General features: G+C 46.5%; 1 protein-coding gene and 1 long non-coding RNA gene across 2 annotated transcripts; one reads left to right on the forward strand and one right to left on the reverse strand.

The window, feature by feature from the left end:
* The first annotated feature begins 818 nt into the window (after positions 1–818).
* Positions 819–2,463, forward strand: LOC144100571 (uncharacterized). The gene is made up of 3 exons (XR_013307737.1): positions 819–1,422; positions 1,541–1,668; positions 2,185–2,463. It is a non-coding gene; the product is annotated as an uncharacterized LOC144100571 (long non-coding RNA).
* A 6,368-nt stretch (positions 2,464–8,831) lies between these two features.
* Positions 8,832–10,784, reverse strand: LOC144102637 (anaphase-promoting complex subunit 10-like). The gene is made up of 2 exons (XM_077635857.1): positions 10,762–10,784; positions 8,832–9,117 (listed from the first exon to the last, which is right to left on the reverse strand). Exons 1-2 carry the CDS (start codon positions 10,782–10,784, stop codon positions 8,832–8,834), a joined length of 309 nt encoding a protein of 102 aa, XP_077491983.1.
* Between the last annotated feature and the right edge of the window lie 212 nt (positions 10,785–10,996).

Genomic DNA, 10,996 nt, shown 5'->3' on the forward strand with positions numbered 1-10,996 from the left:
AACAGACAGACAGACTACCGAGGCCACGGCCAGGCAAGGCCCGTTGGTGCCACAACTTTGGTGACCGCGCTTCAGACGGTATGCCTCGAGCACATAGCTTTCGAGCACCCCTTGCGCGGCGATCTGGACGGCGCCCATCGACGCCGCAGCGCGAGCGACGCTGATAAATATGCCAGTTACAAACCCAACACTGCCGAGGCGGATTCCATCCTCGGCGTACTCCCACAAAGATAGCGAAAACGAGCTGAGGCTACAGGCAAGACTGTTAGAACAAGGGCAGATTGATTGCCAGAGTTTGTCCGTTACCTGATTGGGGTACAGGCCCAACATATTCGACAGAATTTTGAAAATCGGAAACATTTAGGATGTGTTGTGGAAATATTAAAGCAATGGTCTATTCTTCGGACATACAGCAAAATATTTTTTTCAAAGCACTTCCATCGATCGCATTGAACAGCTAAGACTGCCATAGAAAACCCATTGGGAACGTCTTGGACGACAGCAAAAATGTTAACAGAAAACAAAAACACAAGACTGCCGTCAACTGATCGGCGGATATATTGATTGTTCTAGTGAATCTTCCATTAGATGAAAAAATTGGGTTCATCAACGGTTTCCTCCTCAAAAACGCTTTTGTACGAGTTGTTGGGTTGGGTACGAGTCGTGTACGGGAGAACAGTGGAGGGTACCTGGGGCGCGATTACGGATCAGTCTCAATCGAAATTGTCTCAAAAAGTATATCATTTGCCGCTCTCCTATTGGTCGGCGGCCATTTTGATTTTTATCGTCACTGACTGACGTCGTAAATGGCGCAGAAGTGGTGACGTTGGCCATCTAATTATGCGGGCAGATTGAGACGATTTTTTGAGACTGGAAAAAGTAGTATCAACACGTTTGAGACAGAAAATGGCGGCTGTTTACATCGTCGTATACGCGGGTGACCGCGCGAGCAACGGTGTCGGAGGGTGCATGAAGACGACTTTGACGCGCGGGAGAGTTATTTCGAGGAGACTGCGCAGTGTCTGTGCGACGAACTCGCCATTGAACTGGGAAGTGCGCGGGTGAGTGCGCTGTCAGTGGAGCGGCAGGTGCTGTGCGCGCTGCGCTTCTTCGCCTCCGGTGGGTTTCAAGGCGCCGTTGGAAATGAAGAAAACGTCGGCGCAGCCCAACCGACTGTGAACAAGCCTTTGCGGCGGGCAGCGGAGACCAATGTCAACGTTGGGTAACAGAAGGGGGGTGTTTGCTTTCCGAGGAGACCCGAGGAGAAGGCGGCGGCGAAGGAGGGCGTCCTTTGCCTAAACGTTCGCCGCGGCAGCATCTCCGGCGTCGTCGGGTGTGTCGATTGGGCACTCATCACTATCAAGGAGTCTGGGGGCAGTGCTGCGAACGAGCCGCAAGCGGTTCTACGCTGCGGACGTAATAGTGAGTATACCTCGGCCACTGTTTTTGACCGCATGAGTTCAAGTGCTACAAGTGCATGAGCTACAAGTGCGGGCCTCGGCAGCGAGAGTGAGTACGGGCTGTGCTTGTTTTTTCTCAGATCTGTGGCGCGAACATGTGCATCCTGGCTGTGGACTCGCGCTGACCCGGATCCTTCCGCGACGCGTTTGTCTGGCGGCATTCCGAGGCGGAGGAAGGCCTGCTGGACGACGGTGATTTTTTTTCTGGGTAAGCAGTAAAATAGCCGTGTCACCCGTCGGGCGAACTCAGTCACATCTATTGAGCTCCAGCACTATGCATTTGGCCGGATCTGCTAAAGCTACAAGAATCAGTCTGGACAGTTACACAAATGCAGACACTTTACAGTATGATACAATGTATTGCCACCCTTTCCTTTTGTTAAATATAATTGCAGCAGAAACACAGGACACATATTACATTGTTGAAATGCATAGCCTTTCCTGTTGAAGAAACCAAAGCAAAATGCACCTGACAGCGCTTGTGTTTTGTAGGCAATCATAGCGCATCATTTATATGAATATGGTGGTAAAAGACTGACCTTACAGTAGTGCTCACTTATACATCTAAATCCTGCATGTATGTATGCTCTTGAATGTCATATTCAGCAAAGCCTGGATGTGGGCTACTTGGCGTGAGTCTTCTACTGTATAGCAGAGTGTCCTGTAATGCTGTTGAGATCACTGAGAAAGGACATGCTTAGCCGCATCATTTTTTGTTATGCAGGAGACTGTCTACCCACTGGAGCCATGGCTGCCTGCACCAGTTGCACGACATTACAGACCTGACTCAGCAGAAGGCCTGTACAACACGCCACATGCTTTCACACAATTTGTGGCTGAGCGCTGTATTGGTGTGCTGAAGAGCTGCTTCCGTTGCTTTCAAGGGCACCGGATGCACCAGTGCCAGTGGAAGTGGACAGTGCGCATCATCACCGCACGTGCTGCACTTCACAGCCTCTGTTTGGATGTGCCCATATCAGCAGAGGGTGCAGGCGACACTGCCTCTGACCCAAATAACAACGGGCCACCTCTAAATGGTGGCTGCCTCGTACAGACGGGATCTCTCCTCACCTGCCTCCTGAGAAGAGCATGCGGTGCTGTACTTTTGGCCTCTCTAGGACGACCCGTCTCCAGAGGAAGGCGTACCGAGGGATGGTGCAGCGGCAGTTGCGATGGGAAATCTAGCGTCCAGAGACGACTCTCCATGCTGGCATAGAGAGTCATATCAGGCACTTTTCTCCTGTTGCCACTGTCATTTCCTTGTGTCATTGCACAACACACATCTGCAAGTGTGTGAGCAATTGTGTGATGTGGTTGTGCCCTTGGCCAACCTGTGTGCAGCGAGAAGCCAGCAGTGACAAACAAGTGCCCCCCACCGGCTGCCACTTCATTTTCAGTGTGTTTGCTAGTATATCTTCCAGTCCCTCAGCAGCGTGTTGCACAGTCTCTTCCTGAAGACGGAAAAGGTGTTGAAGCAGCTCGCCCAATTTCTGAAAAGCATCATTTTGAACTCTCTTTTGTCAATGCTTATGTTAGCCCACCTGCCCCTTCTCTGCTGTCTCCTTCCAGCTTGGTGGAGTGCCTGTGGTCATTACCTGTGTGACGAACATGCATGAACCAAACGTGTAGTGCTGGAATAAGGCATGAAATATTTGTGATGCTTGTTGGAATCAAAAAGCTGTTTTTTATTGCATCATACATTCAGTAAGCGCGTTTATTTTTTTAGGCACAGCATTTGACACGAGTGTTTCTATTGCAGAAAAGGCAGTGTACATACAAGCATACTTTACCTTGATGTACAATTACCGTATGGCATTTCTTAGTGCAGTTAAGAAAAAAGTCTGAAAAATTGAGTCCAAAGTGCATGTTTTCTTTCATACAGAGGCTACCTGTACAATAAATATGGCATAGTACAGTGTACATGATGCATTTTCCGGACTACAAAACATTTTGGCACATATAAGTAGTGTAAATACCAAAGCTAAGCTTTTAGCGTAATGGAGTGTGGCTAGGGGTTTCGCTCTGTGCTAAAAGCTGTACCTACTGCAAGGAAACCGCTGTACAACAATGCATAATAAAGATTGTAAGGTGCAGTGGCTACAAGGACTGCTGAATGACTAGAACATCTTCACTGATAGACAAAGATGTGTAAACATCACAGACACATCACGAAGGAGATGGTGTGTGATTAGAGGTTAGTTTACAATCACAAATCATGCAACACCGTTACTGGAAATGCTCTACAGCTCTAAGAAGATACAGGCAGCTCCATTGTGGGAAATTTTGAGCACTCGGTTATTGCCCCATAACTGACACCTAGCTTGGTTTGCGTAACACATGGCTATGAAGTCTTGTCCAGGATGACACGAGACGGTGACAATGCCGAATGGCCGGACAAGCTCCTTGTGCTATCATATAATATGTGTGATAAGTGCAACTGCTTTCAAGCTACTTTTCGCCTAGGTATTTAATGTCCTAGTCATTTTCAACTGGCTGTTCCCTTTCAAACTGGAGTGGCCTGTATACAGGGTGTCTCAGATATGATGGACCATAATTTAAAAAAAAGAAAACAAGTGGTCTTCCGACCTGAAAGGAAGTGCATGTTAGAAGCTATGCAAAGTATTTAAAGCCCTTCAAACACTGCCCTCACCAAACCCAGTTATACCAACATCACTCCGCCTGCTGAGCAAAATACAATATTACACATCACTGCCCTGTCCTACCTACCTCACTGCCCTGGATCATATGCAATTCAAGCGCTGTGTACCAGCAAACATGAACAAACTTGCTCAACTTTCTGCCCAGTTGCAATTAGCCTCTATACAAGCAAACTACTACTTTCCTGGTTGACCCTGGATCTACTACATGATCAGTAAATAACGTTAATGGGACAAGCTCGTTCTCTCCTCGGTGACAATAGCAAAGTTATCAAGTCAAGTGCTTCCTTTCTCTCTAAACAAAGTGGAGCATAAACATCACAATTTCTGCATCTTGCACAGGAAAAAAAAAAGAAATTACGGCAACAACTGAACATAAACCGAACGGAGCTACAAAAATACAAACGGAACATCAAGTGCTTAGCCCGATGTGGGCGGCAACACTTGGTTACGAGGCAGAAGAGTGCTGCCACAGAGGCAGGCCGTGTCGGCTCTCATTTCCCGCACCGAGATTGCAAGCTATCAGCAGCTGCACCTGTCTGTCGGCAGTTGCTTCTATGTGATGATTAATGGTTTTCTGGTATTTTCTAAATAAAATAAACAGAACCACACGTCACTCGGTGATCGATAGGCGCCGACCGAGAACACAGACTAAAGTTGTCTTCGTCGATTTTCGAGCCGAGCGCTGCTTGTAAGTTGATCTCGGCAGGCCCGTAGCATTCACTGCCTTCAATCAGATTTTTCGGCGCACTTAAGACATCCGCAAAGTACCTTGATTTTAGACGACACGCGAAAAAACAGGAACTAGCCATGGAATCAGCTGTTTTCTTGCAGGCCGCCATGTTCTCGCGATACCACTGCCAGCGCGCCCTCATGGCAAGAGAAGTTAACCTGCAGCAAATTTAATTGCAAAACTGAGAATGCTTCTAATTTTCCCTCGTGTTGTTGAGATTGCAACACAGTTTACTACCAAAATAAAACATTGCTTGTTTTCTTCATTGCGTTTTTGTTCATTTTCAGACTAACATGTTCACGCTATACCGCTGACAGCACACCTTCGCGGCAAAAAAAGTGACTGAACAGCAAACTTAATTGCAAAAATGAAAACACTGGTTCTTTTGCTTGGCGCTGTTGGGTTTTAAATACAGTTACTTAGCAAAATAAAACATTACTCGTTTTTATTCACTGCGTTTTTACTGCAAAACATTAGTCTACGGTCCCTTGTCGTGCGATTAGTGGTTTCGGGGCGGAGCCCACCGCCTCCTTGCTCCGCATTTGCCGATTCGGCGGTCGGCATTTCTCGGTGTCGTCATTTTGACGTCACTGTCTCAATATTGAGACAGTTTTTTGAGACTGATCCGTAATCGCGCCCCTGTAGTAACGACCCCTCCACGTTTCTCAGTCAAGCGATTGTTGAGCTGGGATGGGAAACTGAACTTTAATAGCGGCCTTTTCACAAAAATAAGTTGAATATGTGGCTAGCGAAATCGTTCTCTTTACTGAATTATTTCTAACGACGGAGATGCTACAAAAGCCTTACCTCACTTAAAGGCCAGTGGAATCGCCTGGGAACTTCGAAGTAGGCAGTAGATGTGGAGCGATAACGGCAACTTGTCTACTCGCCTCAAAATAAAAGGCTTCAGGCTTCCACCGCTTAGAAGACTGCCCAGGTACTTTACAAAAAATTCTGACCGCAAATCATGTACCCTATTTTATCTTGAGAGTCTAGGGCAGAGACCTAGACAACGATCTTCAACAAGAACCACGAAGGCTTGTGCCAAATATTATTATTTATGGTGCTACCCTGCTTATACAACATGGTTTAATAGACAAATGTCGCAGGCGAAGACTCGCGAGATCTATTAAAATGCCACTTTCCATTTGCGTAGTTAAGCAAAATGCAAATTAGGTGCGCTAGCATTTCGGTTTTCACTTCAGTTTTGGTGTTCATATACAGTGTTCAAGGATGGAAGTTGTGACAGCAATAATGGGTTAGTGTCTATATATGCGGAATTAGTATTCGCTAAATTTAAATATCCCTAGGAGTACCACTCTTGGCGCATTGGTGCAGAGGTCAAGTGATGCACCACTGCCCCTCTATGACAGGTGCTGCCATCGGTGGGACTTGTGTTGGGATGCGATTCAGGTTGCTCTTCCCGGGCAGCCATCCGTGACTAATTGAGGTACTGCCTAACACGGTCGGCAGGCTGCCCTCCTGCCCTCCACTGAGTGAGCAATCACTCGGTGGGCAGATGAGCATCCTGTCACAAAACCGGCTTGAGACAGACAAATACACAACGGCTATTTGTAGGGAATGACCACAATGACTTCTAGCGCACAAAAATGTGCAATGATGTATTTAAAATTATGACATTTCAAGAAAGTACTGGAAGTTACCAGGTTTTCAACAGTTAGAAAAGAAGGCCCAGCTAGCTCTAGCACAGAAGAAAACCCGAAAATTCAGAGTATGCCGCTACTGCCGCCTGCATGTAAGCCGTCCTAATATAAAAGGCTTGTTGGTGATATATGAGCTGCAGTGATGAGTGACCACGGATAGCTTCCAAAGTGTAGATTAGAGGAAACGGAGTGAAGCAGATCAGATAAATGCTCAGGCAGTCTTTGTGGCCCTGATGCACTGACATGGCGGAGATATTTACGAAGAGAAAGCCACCCATACTTTACATGCAAACTGGAATACTGAATAAATGATAAATGATGAAAAGTTATTCAATCGAAAAGCAATGCAAAAAGTTAAGGATCCTTCAAGAATAGATCTTAAGACCTCTGCATATTTACTTTATATTGATGATATTTATCAGAACATCACGTATTGTATGAAAATTTTGGCGGTTGAATGCATTTTATATAGGAAAATTAAACTCGATGAAGAGTGTCGTGTAATTCAAAACGATCCATACTCAGTACTTGTGTGCTGAAAAAAATCGGGGATGAAGTTGATATGGGTGTGTATACAATTTACCAGGGTGAAAATAACAAATGATTTTCGATATGTCATGAACGGGAAATTCTTAAAAGTACCTCTCAGATACGAATATTTAGGACTTTATCTTACCTCATATTCATTTTGGTAACGGCATGTAGACAACAGTGTTGCCGAAACCTCAAAATTCCTTGGTGTCTTACGCAGGAACACTAAGTTTTCCTCACGTGACTAGACAAGCTTTATACAAGTTGAATGTCTTCAGTTTTAGAAGATGCTTGTGCAGTATAATATCATCCCACTGCACTCCACAAAGGCAAGCTAAAAACAGTACAGATGTGCTCGTAGCACTTTAGTAAAATTAGGTGAAGATAATTATTCAGTGCTACATTTTCTAAAAAAAATATTAGGTGGGAGACTTTAGAGCACCCCAGAACCAAGCTTAGAATAAAGATATTTCACGACATTTATCATGCAAGATTTGGTATGTGACACGAAAAGTATACCTTTTTACCTCATTACGTGTCGTCACTTGTGGACCATGGCCAAAATATACGCGAGTACAGCAGAAAATCGTAATCATTTCGTGTTTCCTTTTTTTCAGAAACGATTCGACAATGGAACCATTTGTATTTGTCTGTCGTAGGATACTTATATTTATTGTGACACATTTAATGCTTCATTCAACCATTTTACAGCCATGAAATGACAGTTTTTTTTTCTGTACAAAGCAAGGGAGCAAGCCCTCGGTGAGCTTCCATGCGCGCTTGTTTTTTCACACGGGCTTCCTTTCACTGGAGGCAGCTTCTTGGTTGCGATTAGATGTGTTCGCGGCATCTTCCCTTTCCTTATCTATCTTTTGGCGCCTGTGTGTTCGCGCATTGTAGTAGTGTTTTCTTTCTATTTTTCTACGCCAATAAGGTCAGAGTGTAATGGTGGAAAAATGTTCTGTGACATGCGTTTGTATACTGTCTTGAAGAATACATAGCACTTTTTTCTTTATCTTTCTTGTTTTAACCGCCGCCCCAACTCTGATGTTTAACAGCGCAGTGCGTGTCAGAAAAATAATAAATAAATACCTGAATACGAGGAGGCAGCCAGTGTTCAGCGGCTGCAAAGAGTTTACGTGCAAATTGTACTTCTGAGCGCAAGCTTGCTTAAAATCTATGTGAAAAACTGCCAATTTCTGCCGTGTACCGGGCATGCAGCGTGCGCTGGTCAGGTCTGTGGATGAACGAAAAGAACCTTTATAGGACTAAAAGAAAGAAAGGAATAATCCAGGGTGGTTCCCTACTTGTTCAGAGGTCCAGAGGCTTGTGCTTCACATGAAGCCTTATCCACCAGCCATTTCTGGCTGGCGGGCTGAGCAGTCCGTAAAGAAACCTCCCAGGAAGAATGAGTGGGATTTGGGAAGGGGGTACTGCCTCTGGGGATGGACATTACCAAAGGTAGTGGAAGAGTGGATCTGGGCACGCCACAGCTGTTACAATGAGGACTGTGAGGGGATGCTGCTAAAGAGACGGCAGTCAACACTAGTGAAGCTGAGGCAAATCAAGCCACTAACGCGCCCTGCTGGCCAGTGAAGTACATTCTTGTCCGCGAGAACACAACAACGCAGACTCAGCAGTGAAAAGACGATAACCTAACCAACACAGTTTAAATATCAGTGGTGCAGATACGGGTAACACCCGTAAGGTATCACCTCCAAAGAATTTTTACCAAACGTCACAAGCCACGGGTTTAAGCACCGTGTAACATTCGTACGTTGCGGCGTCAGCGCATGACGCTGTGCATGCGCAATTCACGACTGGTGAAGTGCACGTGAAGGAGCACGCATACGTCGCCTTGGCTGACAGGAGTGCAAAGCTTGACTTGTCCGGCACAAGTCTCCTGGGCGCTCTTTTGGTTGGAGAGCGCAGTGATCTCTACGGACATGATGCGTACTGGTCGTCCGGCTGGGTCCCACGTCGGGATGTGCACCCAGCCCCAGGACTTGTTCAGGTTCACCAAGGCAATCTCGCGCCGATTAAGGAGTGCGCAGCCTACACGCACGGAGGTCCTGAAAATCGAGAAAACACATGTCTGCCCCTTGTTGTGGACATTATTCCGTCAATTCGTGGCTGCAAATCAATACCCATAGATGGCGAACACCGCCCACAGAAGGAATTTTGTTAGCGCTTTAATGCAAGCTGCATTATATCATGTATGAGAGCCGAGGACGTCGCTGGCGACGCGGCAAGGGTACGGAACGACCTCAGAAGGTGCAGATATCTAAGACGCTTCATCAACGCAACAAAACCACAACTGCCACGACGTCGATATCCAGATGACCCTCCCCCTCTCCCCCATCCCACCAGAAGCGGACTGCTGTGTCGAATGTTCCGGGAACCAGTCAATCTCTTGCGCGTATCTTACTGAATTATGACGTACAGGCGGCTACATGCCATCAAAGGTATCAAGCCAACTAGCCCGACAGCATCTCTTGCTGAAGGCCATATGTTCTTCCCAAAAACCTATCAGCTGCTAAATGGGAAGAGCAAGGTGCCAGATCATGCAGTTGTTTGCGCAATCCCTTGCACAGGTGGTGGGGGCGAGACTTTGTTTACCCAAAGAGTTACTTGATTAGGTTACTGTAGGGGGGGGGGGGTGGTCCTACCCAATCAGTGGCTATGAGAGCTTGGCGCTCGGCGACATCTATGGCTCGTCTCACCACACGAAGTTGTCAAACCCATCACGAACGCTTATCCCAAATCTCCTCGGCCCGCTTCATTTTCTTAGAGCTGCGAATAGGACACAGCTCCACACGGACCTCCACAAGACAGCTTCTTCAACACATAAAAAAAAACTCATCATTAACCCCAACCGGAAGAACATGCACCCCGAACACCACGCCGCATTGCGCAAAGATCGAGCGCGTGCACTACACAAAGGGTACCCAGTTCTTCTTACTCCAGGAGGCTGTCCATGTCAGTGTTAAATCATCCAGTCTAGGACAGCAATTTCAATACGACATATGAGTGCTGGGAGGCGATTGTCCTTATGTACAGTCCCCTGGACAAGAAATGCGATATAATATGATAGCGACCAGTGGGTTCTCCTACTGAACCAACCCAGTATTTATGCTCCTAATAAACGTTTTCATGGCTCATCTCAATGTCGCGAGTATCCCGAACAGGCAGGTTTTACTTATTGCGAGTCGATAACGTAGCTACCACATAACAGCCGCCACCACCAAGACACACCACACTCATGAAAATCGAGAGAACATAGATGTCTGCTCCTTGTTGTGGACATTCTTTCGTCATTTCGTGGCTGCAAATCAATAACGACAGATGGCGATCACCGCCAACAAAAGGAATGTTGTTAGCGGTTTAATGCAAAGTTGCATTATATCATGTCCGAGAGCCGAGGACGTCGCTGGCGACGCAGCAAGGGTACGGAAAAACCTCAGAAGGTGCAGATGAAGCAGAAGAGGCAGCCATCCCTTAGCAAAGTACATTCTCAGTGACTGCAAAACAGCCTTTCAAAATTATGCGAAAGGCAGAGTCAGCTCTGCCATCGTGTCAATCCTTCAGAAGCACTATAATTTAGACCCTCTGCAGATCCAAATTATCTGGGTGTCAACGTACTCGTCCCACGCAGGGAACAAAGCAGCCTCCACTATGCCCGATGATTCATCGACCGAGCAGTGGCCTTCCCGTACCTTAGGTCGGTGAGGGAGGTCATGGTCACTCCTTTAAGAAATTACCAGTTAATATTGCAGCGATAAGCTCCACTACCCGCCCTGATAAATCCCTCACCAAATGCCAACAAGTAGCCTGTAGACGGTTCCAGTGAGGGATTCTAAGCACTACAATTTACAGTTTCATTAAACGAAACTCTGTAGTGAATTGAAGTTCAAAAGCTTCTGATTCTTCAAACAAGCTGCAGTAGACACG

Source organism: Amblyomma americanum, chromosome 8 (genome assembly GCF_052857255.1).
Source record: "Amblyomma americanum isolate KBUSLIRL-KWMA chromosome 8, ASM5285725v1, whole genome shotgun sequence".
NCBI lineage: Eukaryota > Metazoa > Arthropoda > Arachnida > Ixodida > Ixodidae > Amblyomma > Amblyomma americanum.